Source organism: Symphalangus syndactylus, chromosome 12 (genome assembly GCF_028878055.3).
Source record: "Symphalangus syndactylus isolate Jambi chromosome 12, NHGRI_mSymSyn1-v2.1_pri, whole genome shotgun sequence".
Classification (NCBI taxonomy): Eukaryota; Metazoa; Chordata; class Mammalia; order Primates; family Hylobatidae; genus Symphalangus; species Symphalangus syndactylus.
In genome coordinates, this window is record NC_072441.2 from 29573701 (window position 1) to 29597263 (window position 23563).

General features: G+C 39.6%; 1 protein-coding gene across 12 annotated transcripts in view; it reads right to left on the reverse strand.

Moving 5' to 3' along the window:
- Positions 1 to 23563, reverse strand: part of SLC44A5 (solute carrier family 44 member 5) — a 389751-nt gene that overhangs the window by 185710 nt on the left and 180478 nt on the right. The window contains exon 1 of one of the 12 annotated variants that reach the window (XM_063624070.1): positions 18843 to 18957. The exons of 8 other annotated variants lie outside the window; for them this stretch is intronic. Coding sequence is in view for 2 of the 4 variants with exons in the window: in XM_063624064.1 (XP_063480134.1) it covers positions 17523 to 17541 (19 nt within the window). In the remaining 2 variants the exon portion in view is untranslated. Of the gene's footprint in view, positions 1 to 17522; positions 17679 to 18842; positions 18958 to 23563 lie in introns of those variants that run through there. 3 more of the 12 variants (XM_063624068.1, XM_063624064.1, XM_063624060.1) reach the window with 3 other exon arrangements.

The window sequence follows — 23563 nt, forward strand, 5'->3', positions numbered from 1 at the left end:
TCAATAGAGGCCCGAACCCCAGAATTAGTCAATATCTCCATGTAACAAATCTGCACATGTACTCCTTGAATCTAAATTTTTTAAAAAAGAAAGGTGATTGATTCAGAAGAGACAGGGTCTTGTTGTTTCTAGTGCTACCCTGTTAGAACAGAGCGAGTGTTCACAAAGAAAGAAAGGCAACAGAGAAAGGGCCAGAAAATGGCCCTACAATACTTCAGTCCAGGTATTAAAGAGAATAATATTTAGAGAGTTTTGGTTGAATAAATGAAAATAATACAAATATATTTTAATTGTTTATTATTTAAAATAATTTAGAATAATTATTTTTAAAATTATTGATATTTCAGGAAATGGCCTGAACTATGAAGCAAACATGTGCACCTCAAAATATACCCAATGGTATCACTTCCAAAAACACAATGCTACTATAGATGGTCATTGATAATTATGTAGGGCAAGAGTCTCCCAATGCCTCTGTAAGAATCATGCCCAAGGCAGCTTTGGCCCAAGGTTGTTTCAGAGCTTATTCTCTTGATTGTTTAGTAGCTTTTGCCACTTCAGTTAACATCCTACACGACATACATACATACATATATACTTGCAATACACACAAGCATACATTTTCCAAGATTCCTCAGCTCACATTTTTCACCGGTTCCTACCTCCCAATGCTCTCAAAATTAGCCTTTTCTTATTCCAATAATTCAGATATAATGTGTCTTACTTTTAAATCCTCTTACTAGATGTCTTTAATACTATAGTGTGAATTGTAGAAAGAGCATATGTTATAGATGTTAACACATTTCAGAGTGAAATTGCCTATATTTGTATTAACTACATTTTAAAAGATGTCCCAAAGCAGAGAAACATAAAGCACAAATTTCTTGCAGAAATTGTGGCATCAGATGATGGATGGCAGGCAAAGGAGGTAAAGAAAAGGATAGACTTGGCCATAATTATGCCATCTCTGAATTATTCATGCAATTAATTACCTCCCATGCCTATTTATAAGGCAAGTCATGGGTTCCAACATATAGTATCACATCTTTTCATTTGTGATAAAAAAAAAAAAATAAAAGCCAATCTCTATGCCCAACAAAAGACTAAGGGTTCATTGAATGAAGAATATCCATGTGGCATCAACTCAAGTGACGTCATCTTAAATAAACCCATGTTTCTAGGAGATCATATCTTTTGTCCAGAATTAGAACTGCCTTTTGAATAAACAAAGGTGCAGCCTCTTTCCTTATCGGCCTTTATACTATGCCATAATGGTGTGCGGCAGGGGAGCTGAGAAAAGGAAAGGTAGAAATTGGGTGGAAAATAGAATCTAATGGCCACATATAAAGTCACAAGCTTCAAAACAGTTCTCAACAGTTGGTGACAAACTGGTACAACTGATTTTTTGCTTTGTTTTGGGGGAGGGAGTTTGTAGAAATAGTGCTTATTACATTTATTTACATTTTAAATGAAAATAGATTTGTATTGTTTTCATTCATTCACCCAAAATTTCTTGAGCAGCTGCTCTGTGCTAACAGTGTGACACTAGGGCCACAAAGAAATAGTGAGACCCTGTCTCTGCCCTTGAATAGTTTGCAGTCCAGTGAGAATGAGAATTTTGTCATATCTCTTGAGGTAATGATAGTGCATGGGGTGTAATCATAGTAAGACATGGGGAAAAATAAAAACGTGATAATCAAAGTATAGTGTGGAAGTTACCAGCTTTGGGGATTCAAACTGGACTACTGGCATAATGATGTAGCTCATTTTTCAATGCTAGAAGCATAGTCGATGTCAGAGTTTTATCTAGGTCCATGGGACTAGAGAGCAGATTAGATAAAAAACAGTATTCAGCATTCCCTACTCATTTCAATATATCAATTTAAGCATATTTAGAGAGTTGAGAAGGAAGAAAGGGCTCTCAAGTCCAATGAGGCAGGAAAAGCTAAATATGCCCCATGAAGTAGGCTATGCAAATTTGTCTAGTGTCAATGTACTAGTCAATTCTCCAACCTTCAAGAGACATCTGAAGGTTATGTAATCTTCACCTATTTCCACCTGCCTTTGGAGAATACATAATTATGTTTCCCCCTCTAAAGGTCAGAAGCAAAACAATATCAATACTTCAGTCCAGATAGTATATAAAGAGAAAAAATAGTGTGCAAGTTGAAAGAGCATGAAGTACCAACTATCTGATATATTGGAGATAGGGAAAGGAATAAACAGCCACAAAAGGGGAAATTGAGGGATTCTTTTTTTTTTTTTTTTTTTTTTTTTTGAGACGGAGTCTCGCTCTGTCACCCAGGCTGGAGTGCAGTGGCGCAATCTCGGCTCACTGCAAGCTCCGCCTCCCGGGTTCACGCCATTCTCCTGCCTCAGCCTCTCCGAGTAGCTGGGACTACAGGCGCCCGCCACCACGCCCAGCTAATTTTTTGTATTTTTTTTTTAGTAGAGACGGGGTTTCACCGTGGTCTTGATCTCCTGACCTCGTGATCCGCCTGCCTCGGCCTCCCAAAGTGCTGGGATTACAAGTGTGAGCCACCGCGCCCGGCCGAGGAATTCTTTATTTCACAATCATCGACCCATAACAGGGTCAAATCACCACGTATAGAGAGAACAAAACCATGATCCTCAATGAAAAATAAACTCTAGTATGCCTGGATCAGGGGTTGGGGATAACGGTAATAGAGAGAAGGAGAGGAAAATATGTATAGGGACAGATTGTTCTATATGCACAGATACACTTTTAATAGGACTTCTGTTTTCTGGAATCATTTTTCCATCTTTATTCTTAACAGCTGTCACAGCACAATGATATTTGGTTGTTGTTGTTTTGCCATGGAGGTTTAGAATATGTGCCAAAATACGACTGTTAGTTCAGTGTACCCCATATCCATAGATAACAATGTTCTCTGTTGAATGACAATTCGCTACGATTTATAAATTTTGTAAGACCTTTCATCTTGAACTCCAAATGAGTTGAGAATGACAGTTTTCAGCCTACTTTTAGTATCTAATTAAACCAAGCAGATTTTATTCAGTAGAATTTGATGAAAAAACAGGAAGAAAATATAGCACTTCACACTTCACTGTTCATGCAGAGACATAGTATTATTTTCTTAAATATAATAACATTGTTATTTCTAATCATCTTTAAATGCAAGGACTATATCTTTTTTAATCTTTGTATCTCCAGTGTATAACACAGTGCCAGGCACATCTAAGTATTCAAAAATTTTGTTGTTGAATAAATAAAAGAATGGATTTCAGTGATTTGGTGGGGGGGAGATAAGTTCCATCACAACATAGAATAAGGAGGAACAATTTGTGACCAAGTGCTACTATAACTACATCCTGGGCCCATTTCAAACATTTTAATCGTATCACTCTATGCATTGAGCCTAGATCCAACCTCAGAATCCTCCTCAATACAGCAGACCAGGAAGTTACACTTTATTAAATAAAATTTGCATTTGGAGTAAAATTTCTTTCCTATAACTACAATAGAGGTCTCCATCAGGCAGACCACGAACAGGAGGTGTATTTCCAACATTTCTTCTCTGGTATCAACATGTGTATAGCAGTCCTCTCTCATCCACAGTTTTGCTTTCTGTAATTTCAGTTACCTGTCATCAGCTGAGTTTAAAAAATATTAAATAGAAAGTTTCAGAAATAAACAAGTCATCTGTTTTAAATTGTATACTGTTCTGAGAAGTGTGATAAAACCTCATGCTGCCCTGCTCCTTCTTGCCCAGAAGGTGAATTATCCCTTTGTCCAGCATCTCCATGCTATCTATGCAACCCACTCATTAGTCATCATCATCATCTGTTCCTGACACCCAGCCATGGATACTGCCATGGCTCAATGATCCAGGATCACCCAAAGCAGATGATCTTCTCTCTGACATACCATCAGAAGGTCAATAGTAGCCTAATGCTACATCACAATACCAACATCCTTTACCTCATTTTATGTAATCGTGTAGCCATTTTATTATCTCACATCATCACAAGAAGAAGGGTGAGTATAGTACAATATGATATTTTGAGGAAGAGAGGCCATATTCACATAACTTTTATTATGCTATGTTATTATAATTGTCCTATTTAACTATTAGTTATTGTTAATCTCTTACTGTGCCTAATTTATGAATTAAACTTTATCATAGGTGTATATAGAAAAAATAGAGTATATATAGGTTTTGGTACTTGCTATGATTTCAGGCATCCACTTGGGGTCTTGGAATATATCCCTCAAAGATAAAGGACCCTTCTATATTAATAATTCAAATACTTAACATATCCATAAACAAGCATATTTTAGAGTTTGCTATTCTGTCTTCTTCTTCCTCTCTTACAAGTCACCATTTACATCTATAATTCTTGAGCCAACCACAGAACCAGCATAAGAAAGTTTTTGCTAGTATCCTTGTTATAAATAAAATTAATTTGTGAATTTGCAGTATTATATTATTTATAAGATTTGATACCAGTTTTTCTATTATCTGGGATCTCATATATTTATTTATGACTGTCCAGAATTTTACTGAATCACTAGTACTTTACACATATGAGGTGCTCAATAAATATTTGCTAACAGGATTATAAAATTTTCAGGTCGTACAACTTCCTTTCTCTCTACTATAGACACTTTCTGCATGTCCTGACCTCCACAGAATAGCCCACAATAGATCTGTTATCCACAAATTTCACTCTAGCCAAGTCTTTAGGCTAATGTTACCTAGGTCCAATGGCACAGTTTTAAGAAATCGCTGATAATTCTGAGAATATTCTGTTCCTCTATGCCAAACAGCCATATGGCTAGGGATAAATAGAGTCCCAAGCAGTGCACATGAATTGAAAGCTATATTCTCCCTAGCTTTCCACCATATGTGGCCAGTCTTGCTTTTCTTCCCTTGTCTGTTGTCTTCCTGTATTCCTTATGTTCAATCCCTAATACTACCCATTTTGCATATGGACAATGGAGCCCAGCAATCAAAAGGGAACCCTAATTTTTTCACCATTTTCTATCAGTTTCTTTTCTTCCAGAGCTAGATCTTGAGTCATTACTCTCTCACCCTATTTGCATTTAACCTAAACTCACAGAGTTGCCAAAAACATCCTATGCTCAAAATGTCCATGTTTTACCTAATTATCCTTGATCTCCACTACTCCTTCCTAAATCATATTCTTCCCAACCACTGACTTGGTCAAGATCAAATTTGAATTGTTATAACACCTTGGGCTTTATATATACACATATATACATACATACATACATACATATATATCCACATACACACACACACACACACACACACACATATATATATTTTCCTCTTGTGAAGGCAGAGATGCACCAGCAAACCTTTCAAAGATTCTTTTAATCCAAAAATATTTACAGAGTATCTACTTTCTTAAAAACACTATGCTAGGCACCAGAGTTAGTAAGAAATAAGAGAGACACAGGCTCTGCTCTCATGGAGCTTAAGGACATAACCAGCTATTTACACAGTAAATTATTGAATTAAAGTTGTGTTTAGGTGTCATTACAAAAGAGGCTTTAAGTGCTATACATGCGTAAAGCAAGTAAACTTGACTTTGTGAGTCAAGGAAGGCTTGCAGTAAGTGTGGAAAGACAGGCAGGAGTTAAATAGGCAAAATGTTAGAAGGATGAGTGTTCAAGGCAGAGGGAACAGCACATGTGAAGCCTGTGAGGAAGGAGAAAGCATGCATATTAAAAGATCTGATAAAAGTCTAGCATAATTGAAAAGAAGAAAAAGAACCAAAATGAGAGTGGAAGAGAAAAGGCAGGAACAATAGTAAGAAGACTTTATGTGGGGCCTTGTAGGCTAGAATTTTTATCTTTACTGTGACATCAGTGGGAAGCCATTGAAGAGTTCTAAGCATGAAAAAAATTGTATTTTTTTCAAAGACTATTCTGGCTGCAGTGTGGAGAATGATGGGAAGGAAATAAGGATGATGCAAAGAGACCAGTCAGGGGAGCGGAACAGTATTCTAGGTGAGAGATGATTATATCTTGGATAAGGAAATGCCAGTGGAGATGGGGAGAAATACATGAACACAAATGATATTTGATGGGTAAAAGTGACATAATTTGATATAGTTTGGCCGTGTGTCCCCACCCAAATCTCACATTGCAGCTCCCATAATTCCCATGTGTTGTGGGAGGGACCTGGTGGCAGATGACTGAATCATGGGGACAGGTCTTTCCCATGCTGTTCTCATGATACTGAGTGGGACTAACGAGATCTGATGGGTTTAAAAATGGGAGTTTCTCTGCACAAGTTCTCTTTGCCTGCTGCCATCCGTGTAGGATGTGACTTGCTCTTCCTTATCTTCTGCTATGATTGTGAGCCTTCCTCAGCCATGTGGAACTAAGTCCAATCAAACCTCTGTCTTATGTAAATTGCCCAGTCTCAGATATGTCTTTATCAGAAGTGTGAAAACAGACTAACACAGTAAATTGATATCAGTAGAGTGAGGCGCTGCTGAAAAGATACCCAAAAATGTGATAGTAACTTTGGAATTGGGTAACAGGCAGAGGTTAAAACAGTTTGGAGGGCTCAGAGGAAGCAGGAAAATGTGGGACAGTTTGGAACTTCCTAGAGATTTGTTGAATGGCTCTGACAAAAATGCTGACAGTGATATGAACAATAGTGTCCAGGCTGAAGTGGTCACAGATGGAAATGAGGAACTTGTTGGGAACTAGAGTAAAGGTGACTCTTGCTATGTTTTAGCAAAGAGACTGGTGGCATTTTGTCCCTGGCCTAGAGATTTATGGAACTTTGAACTTGAGAGTGATGATTTAGGGTACCCGGCAGAAGAAATTTACAAGCAGGAAAGTATTCAAGAGGTGACTTGGGTGTTGTTAAAGGCATTCAGTTTCATAAGGGAAGCAGAGCATAAAAGTTCAGGAAATGTGCAGCCTGACAATGCAATAGAAAAGAACATTCGATTTTCTGAGTAGAATCCAAGCCAGCTGCAGAAATTAGCATAAGTAATGAGGAGCTGAATGTTAATCCCAAAGACAATGGGAAAAATGTCACCAGGGCATGTCAGAAGTCTTCACAGCAGCCCCTCTTATCACAGGCCCAGAGGCCTAGGATGAAAAAGTTGTTTCATGGGCCAGACTCAGGGTCTCCCTGCTGTGTGCAGCCTAGGGACTTGTTGCTCTGTGTCCCAGCTACTTTCATCATGGCTGAAAGGGGCCAATGTAGAGTTCAGACTGTGGCTTTAGAGGGTGCAAGCCCCAAACCTCTGTGGCATACAAATGGTGTTGAGCCTGCCAGTGCACAGAAGTCAAGAACTGGGGCTTGGGAATCTCCACCTAGATTTCAAAGATGTATAGAAATGCCTGGATGACCAGGCAGAAGTTTGCTGCAGGGGTGGGGCCCTCATGGAGAACCTCTGCTAGAGCAGTGTGAAAGGGAAATGTAGGATTGGAGTCCCTACACAGAGTCCCTACTGGGGCACCACCTAGTGGAGCTGTGAGAAGAGGGCCACCATCCTCCAGACCCCAGAATGATAGGTCCACCAACAGCTTGCACTGTGTGCCTGAAAAAGCTGTGGATACTTGACACCAGCCCATGAAAGCAGCCAGGAAGAAGGCTGTACCCTGAAAAGCCACAGGGGCGGAGCTGCCTAAGACCATGGGAACCCACCTCTTGCATCAGCATGACCTGGATTTGAGACATGGAGTCAAAGGAGATAGTTTTGGAGCTTTAAAATTTGACTACTCTGTTGGATTTTGGACTTGCATGGGGTCTGTAGCCCCTTCGTTTTGGCCAATTTCTCCCATTTGGAATGACTGTGTTTATCCAATGCTTGTAGCCCCATTGTATCTAGGAAGTGACTTACTTGCTTTTGATTTTACAGGCTCATAGGCAGAAGAGATTTGCCTTGTCTCAGATGAGACTTTGGACTGTGGGACTTTTGAGTTAATGCTGAAACAAGTTGAGACTTTGGGGAAACTGTTGGGAGGGCATGATTGGTTTTGAAATGTGAAGCTATGAGATTTGGGAAGGGCCAAAATTATGTGATTTGGCTCTGTGTCCCCATTCTAATCTCATCTTGTAGCTCCTATAATTCCCATGTGTTATGGGAGGAACCTCGTGGGAGACAATAGAATCATGGGGCAGGTTTTTCCCATGCTGTTTTCATAATAGTAAATAGGACTCACGAGATCTGATGGTTTTAAAAATGGGAGTCTCTCTGCACAAGCTCTCTTTGCCTGCCACCATCCACGTAAGATGTGACTTGCTCCTCCTTGCCTTCTGCCATGATCGTGAGGCTTCTGCAGCCACATGGAACTGTAAGTCCAAATAAACTTCTTTCTTTTGTAAATTACCCAGTCTCGGATATGTCTTTATCAGCAGTGTGAAAACAGACTAATACAGAATTTAACCACAGTTATGGGGAGGGGAAAGAGAAGTTCATGATGATGTTTATGTTTATGGACTAAATAACTATGTCTAATCAAATGGTTGTGCCAGCCACTGGCATAAGAAACAGAAGTCATGGAATGAGTTTGGAAGACTGATGATTAATTTATTTCTGAACATAGGTGAGATCTCCAGATGAAAGTGTCATGTGTCATGTTGACGTTGGATACATGGGTCTGGAATCCAGAGGAAACATCAGGATTAAAAACATTAAGTTTGAAAGACAATCTATGGGCAAGGGTAAGAATGGCTACAGAAAGAGTTCTAACAAGAAGGGCAAAGAGCCAAAGAGCCAAGGCTAAAATCTTAAATCCATACTAAAAAGGATGGGAGGAAGATTATGAACCAACAAAGGAGACTAAGAGGCATGTGGAAAAGTCGTGCATTTTTCAAAATCTGCAATCAGAATGTTTTGTAATAACTAAAAAGCAATAGGAAAATGAAAGATCTTCTGTGCTATGTGTTTTAAAAGATTGTAGCAACTAATAGTCACGAGCACAAAAACACTCAAGACATGACATTGCCTTTTGCTTTTACCCTTCACACCAAACTTCTTGTGGCACTAAAAATACAGAAATAAAGAAGCCGTGACATTTAGATATCTTCTTATAATTGTCTGTTTTCTTATAATGATGCTTGTTGCTTGCATTCTGTGCCCTGCACTGTGTAATGATGCAGAGCATGGAATCCAAGCAACAATGCAGTGCTCCATTATCTAGTTTACACAACAATTAGTCAATAGACATTTGTTGAGTGTCTACTATCTGCCAGAGCCGAGGAATACAAGAATGTACAAAATAGATGCAATTTTGGAGCTTATCATCTACCAGGCAGATGAACAATTAAAAATAAGCATAGAAAGAAAACGTAACTAGTAATTAGGTTCAGTATTTGTAAATGAAATCTACAGGATGCTATGGCAGAATGTAACAGGGAAACCTACTTTTTTTACATGGGAAGGGTTCAGGGAGAAAAAAATCACTCTGAGTAAGTGGCATTCAAGCCTATGTCTAAAAGATGAGTAATAGGTCCCTAAGAGAAAATGGGGGAAGCATTCCAGGCAGAGGCAAGAGCACGCATGGTAGGTCTGAGGAATAAAAGGATTTAGCCAGTATCATTGGAGGGTTTGAATGGAGGAAAGAGTAGTAAAAGATGCACTTACAAAGGAAAGGCAGGACTAGATCATGCAGGGCCTCTGTGCCTGGAAAAGGATTTGGGATGTTATCCTAAATGCAACAGATTTGCTCCCAAGATCATATATTCCTATTTGTATTTTGAAAAGATCAGTTATTTTTAAAATGTTTGAATTGATTAAAAGTAAAGCAGGAGAACCTTCTGCTTCTGACTGTGAAGAATTAATTGCTGTCCTGCTATAAATAACTAGAAAACCAGAAAAAAAATAAAATACAACAGTTTTCAAGGCAAAGGACTGTAATGCCTAAGGGAAGGGGAGCAAGCTAGGTTCACCTTCCAGTAGTCCCAGATTATTGCCTGGAAGTAGTGTCCAGGCCAAGGCTCAGAGAAGGGAACCAAAATAGAGTGCAATGATTTCAGCAGGTTGAGGAGACAGAGATCAGAGTTTGAACAGGTAGAAGCCTAAAATTTGTGAGCAAAATATCAAGAATCTCATGCTATTAAGTGATCAAATACATACAATAAGAATCCCAAAAGCAGGAGAGGGGCAGAAATATATTTGAAAAAATAATGGATAAATTTTTAAAAAATTTGAATAAAACTATAAACACACAAAGCCAAGAATCTCATCAAACCCCAGGCGGGATAAACATGAAGTAAACCACACCAAGGAACAATATAATCAAATTGATGAAAAACAGCAAAACAGAAAGTAAAATCTTAAAAGTAACCAGAGAAAGACATACATACAGAGAAAGAAAGATAAGAATGAATGACGGTAGACCTCTCATCAGAAAACTAAGACAATGAATGGCATCTTTAAAGTGCTAAAGAGAGAGAGAAAAAAAAGCACTGTTCATGTGAAATTCTGTACCAGGAAAAAAAATCTTTCAAAAATGAAGATGAAATAAAGACTTATTTCAGAACAGCAAAAGGTGAGAGAATTCATTATCAGATCTATATGGCAATGTTAAAATAAGTTCTCTGTCAGAAAGAGAATCATACCAGATAGAAAGCTGAATCCACACAAAGAAATTAAGAGCATCAGAAATGATAAATACATAGGTAAATATAAATACAATTTTCTCAGTTTTAATCTCTTCAAATCCTAATAGGCTATTTAAAGCAAAAACAATATCAATGTATTGTGGAGTTTACAACACATTTAATTTAAATGTGCAACAATAATTAGACCCAGGACAGGAGATTCTTATACTATACATGGAGTGGTATAATATTACTTGAATGTAAACTGATAAGTTAAAGACGGGTCTGCTGTGAACCCTAGAGCAACCATTGCTATGGTGTGAATTTTATGTCCTGCTAAAATTCATATGTTAAAATCTTAACTCCCAAGATGATGGAATTAGGAGATAAGGCCTTTGGGAGGTGATAGTTCATGGGGGCAGAGCCTTCATGAATGAGATTAGCGTCCTTCTAAGAGAGGCCCAGGAGAAATGGCTCATCCCTTCTACCCTATGAAAACACAGTGAGAAGACCTATCTATAAACGAGGAAGCAGGCCTTCACCAGACACCAAATCTGCTGGTGCCTTAATCTTAGACATCTCAGCCTCCAGAACTGTGAGAACTAAATTTCTGTTGTTTATAAGCCACCCAGTCTACGGTAGTTTGTAACAGCAGCCCAAGTGGACTAAGACAATCAGTAAAAAATAAAATAAAGTATAGCTATTAAATTATTGCTGTAGACAAAGTACAATAATAAAAAATCTCATTCAAAAAGAAGGAAAGAAAAGAGGAACAAAGGAACGCAGAACAGATAGGACAAATTAACGAATGAACAGCAAGATGCTGGGTTTGAAACCCAACTCCATTGATAATTAGATTAAAAGTAAATTGTCTAAATATAATTAAAAGGCAGAGCTTGTAAATTTAGATAAATTTTGAAAAAGCAAGCAACAACTATCTGCTGTTCATAGAAACACAAATTCTGGGACTGACTATTCAATATAAATTCCTCAATTTCTTAGGTTTTGAGTGCTTTGAGTAGAGCCTATATGTTTTCAGATTATTGTGGAATGTATAGTTTTCTTCCTTCAATAAGAGAAATACTTTTTTGATGATACATTGACCACATTATTTTCTTCATAATTACTATAACTCAATAATTGTAGAGACTGGTTTATAAAAAAATTTTTCATACCAAAGGCCAAAATTACTATTCTTATACTTTACTTTCATCTATTACTCTCTGTCAAGTGAGAAGGTTTATGTCCCACAGTTAAGAGTATCTCTCAAAATACCAAGGCCTTAGAAGTTTCTTTCCTGATACTTCCATACTTGATAATAGCTATAGAATAAATAGCCATTAGAACACAGATGTCACAAAAATGAAAATAGCAAGCATTTAGACACCTAGGAAATAATCTTTTTGGAATATAATATAACTACTGTTTCAGAGGGGGAAATAGTTGTGTTTTTCTCACAGGACTGTTTTCAAATATATTATAATATGGTCCACTTCAAATTTTGCCCTTTCAAAGCACAACAATTATTTACTTAAAATAGCTTGAAAAATGGGAACATTTTTATACATTTTATACATACTGTTAGTATGTATAAAAATATACCTAAAATCATGTTATATTATTTTCATTAACATAGATAGAATGTGACATCTACAGACAATCTAGGACTAGTAACCCTGCAGGTGCTAAAAAGCCACCATTACTTTAAAGACACCCCGTCTGGCCTAAAGACTGCAAACTTGAGGAGGAATAAAAGGAGTTGTTGGTTTTTCTATATGGAGAAAGATACTGACTAGTTAGAGATTTTTATGTAGGCCATAAGCCATATGTGCAAAAAAATGAATAAATGGCAGCCCAGTTAATCTTCTTATTTTTTCTTTCAACATGAAGGGATTGTCAATGACCCACTGCACTGTGGTGTGCTATGGCTCATTTTGCTGAATGCATAGAGACACTGTTTCAGAATTGTCCTCAATGGTGCCCTAATAGTCTGAGAAATTTGCTAAGGCTTTCCTCTTCTTCCATTAAGATCACCATTTTGCATACAGCTCTCAAAGAGCTAATTGCTGGCTATTCATTTTATATATGTCACTAGCTCATTGCTGCACTGCTAAGGGGAAAAACACATAATAGAGGAAGGAGAAACATGTAGGTGGAAAAAAGCTTTTGTTATATAATACAAACTTACAATTCATAAAAGCTTATGGAATAAGGTGACAATTTTATTCACCAGAAATCTTTAGAAGAAATCTGTTATTTTTTTGGAAAAAAAAAAAAAAAAGTACTTTGGTGAAGTGTTTGAAGTGTGGCACATATATCAAGAATTGTCCTGGGACTGCTATTCATGTGACAAGGAGAGGGATTTGAGGAGTGCACTGTGATTGTATAATGTGGTCGTACTTGTGACCCCTCTCAGATATTCAGTAAAATTACTGAACTCAAGAAATACTTGTTAAAATCATTGGGGTGTGTGTGTGTGTGTGTGTGTGTGTGTGTGTGCGTGCACACATGTGCTTAAGAGGCTGTGCTTTTTTACCCAGACTGATGTGATGTAAAATTTGGACATGAAATGCCCTTTGAAAAAGGCACACATGGAAAAGCAAATGCCCTTTCTGGAGTGAATACTAATGAGCATTGAAGCCTCCAGGTTAGAGTGATCTAATAGTTCTTCTAAGAGATATGATTTCTATCAGGCTAGTTATGGACACATCTGGACCTTTCACTAGGCTGCAAGATCATAGCAGGCCAGAAGAGACTCTTATTCATAGCCTTATCCAGTTTCCCAGAGTGCACAGCACAGTGTCTTGGACTTACAAGTCCTCAGTGAATAATTGTGCAACAAATAAATGAAAACATAATTGCCTTATGACGAGCTAGTTTTGTTTCACTTCAAAATATCTGTGTAGGTAAAAACTTAGAAAGTAAACTTTAGTTTATTTAGTTTAGGTAAATAATCGGTATCCTGCACCAACTGATACCATACACAACAGTAGCAATTACAGATGTTTTGACTGGGGGAAATATTTATATTACTAACAGAAATGGGAATGTCAAAAATAGGAATTTGGAATGCGGAGCAAGTTTTACACGTTAAGAAGCTCCTAGAATGCTTGGCAGTTGCAAAAACCTTGATTGCATGAAAGAACCCTTATCTGTTCCGTTTGCTGTCAAGAAAAATGGCCCAGAGGGGTTATGTGAATCTTTCCAGGAAGTGCAATGGTTAAATGGCCCAACTGGAACTTGGGCCTAGATTGTGACTCTAGGTCTACTGCACTTTCCACTATCCACAGCTGCTTTCTATTAGGTTGGCGCTAATAGCAGAGTCTCAGACTTAACAGAAGCCAGCCCTCTTCCCTTCCTGTTGTCTTTAGGTGCTAATTTGAAACAAACAAACAAAAAATGAAATAGTAAAGTCTTCCATTTTCTCTGCTTTCAAAATTCTCAAGGCTTAAGCTAGTTCCATTCATTGACATTAAATCCTGATTCATCTCTCAAATGACTTTGTTGCAAGGATTGAAAGAAAAGCATTCTCTGGGGTGGGCAGTATTATTTTGGCTGCCTGAAAAAGAACAGAAAGCTATAGTACTCTCTGTGGAATGAACACCTACAGCAATTTCTCACGCATATGGCAATTTCATACATACACCGTGAAACAATGCTTCGCAACGTGCTTAGTAAGGTCAAGCTTCCTCAGCAAACAATGAAATATAAACATATCATACTGCAGTTTCCTATGGCTGGTGAAATTAAATTAGATGGTTGTCTGCTTGTTATATGAATCTTCTATCAACTCAGCTGTAGCCAACAGAAATATTGATCTAACACAGAAAAAGAAAGCTGATATCTTTAAACTATTGCTTGGCCCTTGGTTATTTCCCCTAAAGTATATATTTTTATGAATGTATTTTTATTTTGATCTTTAAACTATTGCTTGGCCCTTGGTTATTTCCCCTAAAGTATATATTTTTATGAATGTATTTTTATTTTGACCTTAAATTCCTAACTAGGGTCTATGATTTAAGGATTTTAAGAAATGAAGCTTTTGCATCATATTTTGCTATTTTACTATCATTCTATTAAAGATTGGAGAAGCAGAAAAGTTAAATGTTTGCTGTGTTAATATGTGCCTGGCTCTATTTGCCTTGCCTCTTTTGGAAATTGCGAGCAGCTCCATACTCCCTGCTCCCAGGACGCACTTATCTGTTTACTAGCTGTCAAAGTAAATTTATAGTACTGAGTGACACCATTAGATAGCCTGGGACAGGCCTTGCTGAGCACACACAGATACACTTGCATACCCGTTAAGTTGAAATTTTGCCAAGAACCTATTAACCCATCCTAATCAACTGCTGTTTTCCATTTAAAACACCATTAGTTTCCTATGGTTTGTTGCTCAAGGTATAAGCAGAAAAGACACCATCAAGTGGTTAGAAAAGGTGTTGCTTTGCTGGCTGCCCCTATGCCTCCGGAGAATTTGAATTTGGCATTAGTATGTATCACTTTCTTTCCACCTCTGGAATTTATCATGCATTCCAAATATTTAGGACTACCTCACAGAACACAGGATTTTAATACAGCTCATTGCTTAAAGATTGTGGATAATTACTTTGTGCTCAGCCTGCAGAGGCTTTTGTTTCTAAAGAGGACTGTATAATTGCAACCATATAGAACTGATGACTCTCAGTCTAAAGCTATATATTAACAGACTAACAAAGATCTGCCTACACACCCCACCCCCTTGAGCTTCCTCTCCAAGTTTTTAAAGTTTTCTCTAAGGTAGTTTTGTTTGTTTGTTTTTTGAGATGGAGTCTCGCTCTGTCGCCCAGGCTGGAGTGCAGTGGCATGATCTCAGCTCACTGCAACCTCCACTTCCCAGGTTCAAGCAATTCTCCAGCCTCAGCTTCCCAAGTAGTTGGGACTACAGGCACGTGCCACTGCACCTGGCTAAGTTTTGTATTTTTAGTAGAGGCAGGTTTCACCATGTTGACCAGGCTGGTCTTGAACTCTTGACCTCAAGTGATCTGCCCGCCTCGGCCTCACTAAGGTAGTTTTAAATACCTGATACATTATCATAACTTCTAATAATAAAGTCCCTTGTAAGAGCAAGAGTTCTAATAATAGTGAAATGACAAGTCAGCCAAAAAATGATGTCTGATTTTGTGAGGTTTGCTTTGGGATTGGACACCTAAGAAGATGAAAGATGAAATATCAAAATGTCAAGAGTTTTTTTTTTTTTTCAAACAATGCATTCTCTGCAATCAAATTGCAAGGAAGAGGATTTATGTTACAGTATTTCAATATAATTTCTTCTTATAAAGAACATGAAAAGTGAAGAATTTAGTGAGCCAACTGTATTCCCCAACTCAGCAACTAACAAAAACATATACAAACAATTCATTTGAAAAGTTCAAGCAATTCAAAAAAAAAAAAATACTAAATACATTTCCCAACAATAGGAACACTTTGGTGGTAGGAAGCATTTAAAATAACAGCACTGCTCCATTAGGCTCATTTAAAAAATAAATATTTCACCTTCTTCTTCCAGGTTGTTAAAATGTTATCTTTATTTATTGTAGCTCTTTAAGCACAAGTTGTTCAAAAGTTAACACTAAACAGGAAATTTAATGTACTAACCAGGTAGAAGGTGAAACAAGAGGTACAGCAAAAGGAGCCAAGTATTGTGCAAGTGCAGCCCAGTGTGGGGAATAACAAAGCCATGGTCTTTGCATATTCCCTACAGGCACTCAGCACTACGTTAGGCACATGTCAGGAACTGAATTAAGCATTGGGTGGTTGATTAACTGAGTGATAAAAGACTTATGAATAGTAAAGAGCTTTGTAAAATGGAACAATTAAAATCAGAGAGAAAGGGCAAAACTAATTGTGTGAAAGTGGCAGATGGTCGATAAAGCTGTGAAGTCCTGAAGTCTGTAAACTTGCAGAAGCATTGCATTTTAGAGGAACACTGTCAGCAATCAAGGGACCACAGCCTAGTGGAAAAGAAAGAGGCTGCACATACGATTATCTTCTCGAGAACCCAAAGGCTGTCAAACAGACAGGCCAACTTAATTAAGAAACTTATTTTAGATGTACAAAGTGTGTCCTAGTCAATCCACTAGAGAGTAAAGACCATGGGTAGTGGCAGCCCCTACATAGATTCCTCCAGTAATAACAATGCTGTATTCTGAATTATTTGGAAAGGTCAAGTTAGGTCCCCCTTGAACATGCCATGCTATGGGCCCTTCTTAGCCGCAGAACTCACGGTTCTACCAACACTGCAGAACATCAGAAGCACCTTGCACAGAAAATACCAGAGGGAGGCTACTCCAGGACAGGTCTCGCCGTCAGCACTCTCAAACAAGCCAGCCCTCCCTTCCTCCCTTTCAGTGCCCTTTTTCTCAGGTGAGAAAGGTAACATTTTAAAACGCTTTTTCTTCAGGTGAGTTTTCTCATGCTTTCACCTCCATCTGGTTTTATTTGTCTCTAGAGAATGATGCCTGAGGGTTCAAAGGAAGTGAAGGTGTCAGAGGTGTTACAGGACTTACCCAAGGATGCCCAATACACTAAAACCTCCTGACTACATTTCTGCCAAAAAAAGAAACACTGAAACATGAACAATGAAAGATTGTGAGAAGTAGTTGATTAAGATAGGGTTATACAGGGGAGGAGAGGAACTAGGCAGGTTCTTATAAAATTTAGAAGCCAAGCCAAACCGTAGCAGGACTTAGTTAATTTACGGTGGAAAATATGATTCTGAAAGTCATCCACGTGTGGATATTGTCATTTTGCTTTCTTTTATGACACTTATTACATTTTTTATTTCGCTTATTTTTTGTTAACATTCATTGAAAGGCAGCTTAAAGACGAAAGTTACAGGCGATGGATAAAAAGACTCAAGTTTAAATGTTAGCTCTGCCTACTTCTCTAATCCTGTACCTTTGAGAGGTGACAGCATGCTGGCAGTCCTCACAGCCTTCGCTCGCTCTCGGTGCCTCCTCTGCCTGGGCTCCCATTTTGGTGGCACTTGAGGAGCCCTTCAGCCCCCCGCTGCACTGTGGGAACCCCCTTCTGGGCTGGCCAAGGCGGGAGCCCGCTCCCTCAGCTTGCAGGGAGTGTGGAGGGAGAGGCGCGAGCAGGAACCGGGGCTGCGCGCGGCGCTTGAGGGCCGGCTGGAGTTCCGGGTGGGCGTGGGCTTGGCGGGCCCCGCACTCGGAGCAGCCGGCCGGCCCTGCCGGCCCCGGGCAATGAGGGGCTTAGCATCCGGGCCAGCGGCTGCGGAGGGTGTACTGGGTCCCCCCAGCAGTGCCGACCCACCGGCGCTGCGCTCGATTTCTCACCGGGCCTTAGCTGGCTTCCCGCGGGGCAGGGCTTGGGAGCTGCAGCCCACCATGCCTGAGCCTCTCACCCCCTCCATGGGCTCCTGTGCGGCCGGAGCCTCCCCAACGAGCGCCGCCCCCTGCTCCAGGGCGCCCAGTCCCATCGACCACCCAAGGGCTGAGGAGTGCGAGCGCACGGCGCAGGACTGGCAGGCAGCTCCACCTGCAGCCCCAGTGTGGGATCCACTGAGTGAAGCCAGCTGGGCTCCTGAGTCTGGTGGGGACGTGGAGAACCTTTATGTCTAGCTCAGGGATTGTAAATACACCAATCAGCACCCTGTGTCTAGCTCAGGGTTTGTGAATGCACCAATCGACACTCTGTATCTAGCTACTCTGGTGGGGCCTTGGAGAACCTTTATGTCTAGCTCAGGGATTGTAAATACACCAATTGGCACTCTGTACCTAGCTCAAGGTTTGTAAACACACCAATCAGCACCCTGTCAAAACAGACCACTGGGCTCTACCAATCAGCAGGATGTGGGTGGAGCCAGATAAGAGAATAAAAGCAGGCTGCCCCAGCCCACAGTGGCAATCCGTTCCGGTCCCCTTTCACACTGTGGAAGGTTTGTTCTTTCCGCTCTTTGCAATGAATCTTGCTACTGCTCACTCTTTGGGTCCACACTGCTTTTATGAGCTGTAACACTCACCAGGAAGGTCTGCAGCTTCACTCCTGAAGCCAGCGAGACCACGAGCCCACCGGGAGGAATGAACAACTCCAGACGCGCCACCTTAATAGCTGTAACACTCACCGCAAAGGTGTGCAGCTTCACTCCTGAGCCAGTGAGACCACCAACCCACCAGAAGGAAGAAACTCCGAACGCATCCGAACATCAGAAGCAACAAACTCCAGATGCGCCACCTTAAGAGCTGTAACACTCACCGCGAGGGTCCGTGGCTTCGTTCTTGAAGTCAGTGAGACCAAGAACCCACCAATTCCGGACACACCTTCATTCATAATGTGATAACCAATACTTGCCTCTCCAGGTTGTGGTGAAGACTGGAAACAAGGCATGCAAAATGCTTTGTATATAATAACCAGTCAATAAATGTTAGCAATTATTACTATTTAAACAAAATCCCAATTTCATTTTATAACAACTAATGGAGAAGGTCCGTGTTTAGAGCTAGGTCAGGATAGGAAGGGGCATCATCATGGCCCAGAAAGGTGATGGCAGCATCCTAGTGGGATGCTTAGGAAAGGGCTAGTATGATTTTGCTAGTCACTCTCTCTCAAGGGCTAGCTATGGTTGCTTCTTCATCAGGAGCCCTTTTCTTATTTTTGTGACCAAATACAATACATCCTTTCCTTAAATACAATATATATTCCCAACATTCATCCTTTCTCTTTAATCCAATGCTTATTTTAGCTCAAAATCTATTTTAAAATAAATTTTACCAACTTATTTTAGGGCCTTCAGGGCGGATAATATGATCTATTAAATCATTTCTTTGACTTCAGTTTCCTTTTCTGTCTATCCATTCTATATATTACTATTTGATTGATTTTCCTTAATCACAATTGGATTTTATCACTCCCTCTCTTCAGAAAACCTTCAATAGATCTCTAATTCCCGTGAACAAAACCCGAACTCCCCAGCCAGTAATTCAAGAACATCCAGGCCCAAGGCCTAATTTAAGTCTTCTGACTTATCTCAAAAGCTATCAGTTACACAGCTTGTTGTTCCCTAAATACAACCACATTCTCTCCTTTCTTGTGTGTTTCCCCATGTGAAATGTTTGTCTTCCCATCTCTGCATGTCTAATTTTCATCTCAAATGCCCTTTTCCCTTGAAGGCTTTCCTTGTTTGCTTCTCTGAACTATCTCTCCATTCTCTGAATTTATATATCACACTTCCTTACCCCTCTCCAACACAACCTGTGCAGCTGGAGAGACAGAGACCATGTCTTTTTTGTTTCTGTAACTCTCAGTGCCTAGAATAAGGCTTTACATGTTACAGGATCAATAATTATTTTTAGCTTAAAAGTGAATGAGCAAATTAAGTCTTTAGGATGCAAAGTTAATATGAAAGAAAGCAACACAATAGACAAGGAAACAAGGATAAGGTTTCCCGACTAATCACACAAAAATGACACCGCAGAAAGACACATCTAACCAGTTACAGTGAATATTTGTCTTCTTAAAAAATTTATTTTGGCTGTTCAGAATCTGAATGCCCTTTCTACATTTGGATAATTCTCCATATGTGAAGAAGGAAGAGCCTACCTCCCACTGTAAAACTTAAAAAGGAGGCTGACTCACTTTCCTAAGCTCTCTGGTAACTAGAGCATGGGCACCTGCCCTAGGCCTGGCCAAACAGCTGAAGCCACTCACGACTTTGAATGTGGATCCAGGGCACAAAGAAGCAGGGAGAGAAGAGAATCTATTTTGGCGGCACTGATAGCAGCAGCAGTATGGAGCTTCCAGGTGCAGTGGCAGCATCCATGCCAGCAGGACAAGCTGCAGCGTCCGTCCTTCAGCACTGGTGCAGCGGTGCTTCGCCAGATGGGTGCTCATGATATTGGCTGTGTTTCTAGGATCCCAGCACCACTTGGTTCTGCCTCTTTTCTGGGGCTCATTTTCCAGCATCCCCAGCAGCCCTGCTGGCTACTCAGGTTCCATTTAATAAATCTATTTGCTGCTTAAGACAACCAGGGTCAGATCCTGCTGCTTGTCCCCCATCACCTTGACTCGATGCATGAGGCTTGCAGAATTGTTCAGGGGACCCCTCTACACCACAGCGAGATTCTCTCAGCTTGGTTTTGCATCCTCATTATTTCTCATCATTAAAAGTTAACAGCCCTACATGCTACCTTCATTAATTTTTGGGCAAACATGTTTTAAAGTCAGATTGCATTTTGATTTCTATAAATAAGCTATCATTTATTTCTCCTAAACAAATCAGTCTAAATTAGAGCTTGCCATAGGGATACCAGTCATGCATTGAAATTCCAAAGAATAAAAAATAGAAAAATGCCCGCTATAATAAATGCCCTCAGGATTGGGCCACTTCTATTTTTGTAGGCTTACAAAATACTAGCAACAATTATATTTCACACCTCTGATATGCCTGTACACTCAGAATTTTCCTAGAAAATGTGCCATTAATTAATCGTGTCTCAAGGAAATCACATTATTTATGACTGATACAGATATAACAATACAGTTTAGTGGTTAAGAGCATGGACTCTGAAGCCAGACTGGCTTTAATCCCAGGCTGTGATGGGATTTTGGACGAGTTAGTTAATCTTTTGTGCCGCTATTTCTTATCTTTAAAATGAGAGTAATAAAAATGCCATTGTGAGGATTAGATATTTTACACATAAAATGATTAAGACAGTACCTAACCCTTATTAAAAAGCCATTGAAATGTTTGTTTTTATTATATTCTCAAATTGTGCCTACTCAGGGAAACTATTAGAATGCATGACAGTCATGTGTATGATTAGTCAAATAAAATTCTCTCCCTATAGCACATGGTCCTTCTTATCTTCCTTGTGGTTGGATGGAGCCATGTTTCTATGTCTGGCCAATGAACCAGTCACATACATTAGAGTATTTAACAGGCAGTGTGAGATTCTCCACAGTGCTCACTTCCCTCTAGTACAGCAAGGAGGAGTGTTTGATATGGTGGAGACCGGAGGGCTGGAGTGATTAAAATTAGCAGAGTTCCTTTGCTGCCCTGAGATGAGTATGTTACATGAGCAAGAAATAAACCTCTGTTGTTTTAAGCAACTGACATTTTGGGGGAGTGTTGTTACTAAAGCATAATGTAGTGTATCCTGACTAATGCAGAAAGCATGGCAATTATCTGGATATTTCAATTAAATAATATTTCCTATTCGAGTGACTAGCATCCTCAGAAATACCTAGAGTGGGATAATACCAGTAAAGAATAAAATTATTTTTCCATTATAGGCAATCATCCTGCTTACCCCCTCTCTATTTGTCCATCAATTATCCTTGTTAGCAACTCAAGGACAGGGAGTATGTCCTATTAATCTCTGAATCTCAGAGTGTAGCACAGTGCTTGATATACCAGTTGGAACTCATGAAATGTCTGCTAACTCAAATGAAGCTTTAGAGTGCAAATGTGATCCGATCAGATGTTCTCACTGTGGAAGTTGCTAATCCATGACTTTGGAAGCTAAATTAGCTTCACCAAGAGGGCACTATTTAGCATAATAAACTAAACCTGACAGGCATCCCCAGTACAAGCACCAATTTAGAAAGATTTGTTTAGGAAAAAATACACATACAGGATACACATACCACCTGTGTAATTCTGCCATTTCAGTGTCTGATTTTACTTTGGCTTATACTCATAAGAGTATGGCAGAGTAGAGTTGTCAAGAATCTGAGAGATTGTCTATGCAATACCCCATGTTAAATATAACAAAATTGAGGCCCAGGAGCAATAAATATAATAACTGGTGTCAGGCAGAAAGCTAGTTAGTGTCAGAAGTAAGAGTCTTAGTTTTTTTGTCTTTCCACAATACCAAATAGTTTAAAGAGCATACACCACATAGATAGTCACTAAATACATTATTTTGCATGCAGTTATAAGCAGTGTTTTAACACTGGTTAAATATCAGCATCCTCCCTGTAGGTTTTAAAGAGGACATGTGTCTGAGCTCCATCCTTAGGGATTCTGATTATGGAACTGGTGCTTGGCAACAGTCGGACTCACTGCCAATTTCGGCCAATAACCACTTCTAATATTTAAACAACTAACTGCTTCCTAAAAGAACACCTTGAATGTTTTTGTGTTAGGAGAGATCAGGAAGATAGGAATCATCACCAGCCTAAAGCTACGTTAATGTGCCCCTCTAGGTAGCAGTACTGAATGAATGTGTGCCACATTCTAAGTTATTCAACTTATGCTACAAGTTCTTGTTGGAGGAATATATTCTAACAAACCAAGAAACAGGCTCCAGGGTCAGTATATCTGGATCCTGACTGTCATGAACTAGCTTTGTGTTAAGACCATATGCAAAAGTAAGAGTAGAAAGCCATCTTTCTTGGGCAAGTGAGGGCTATGATGTCTAAGCACTGATCCATTCAAAGAATATTTGTAGGCCTAAGTGTTGGTCTGTTTACGTTGCTATAAAGGAATACCCGAGACTGAATAATTTATAAAGAAAATGAGGTTTATTTTGGCTCACAGCTCTGCAGGCTGTATAAGAAGCATGGTGCCAGCATCTGCTTCTGGTGAGAGCCCCAGGAAATTTCCAGTCATGGTGGAAGATGAAGGGGAACATGTGTCACATGGCAAGAGAGAGTGAGAGATCGAGCAAGGGGTGGGTGTATGCCACACATGCCAGATCTCATGTGAACTCAGAGTGAGAACTCATTACTGCGATGATGGCACCATGCTATTCACGAGGGAGCTCCAAATGCCTCCCATCAGGCCCCACCACTAACACTGGGGATTACATTTCAACATGAGATTTGAAGGGACAAACATCCAAACCATATCAACATCTATTGTGCTGGGAGCTAAGGATACAACTTCCAAAATAGACAAAGTCATGGCCCTCGTGGAGCTTGCTGTCTCACAGAGCTCTCTAATATAAACAGACCCATAGGTATAGTCAGGTGAG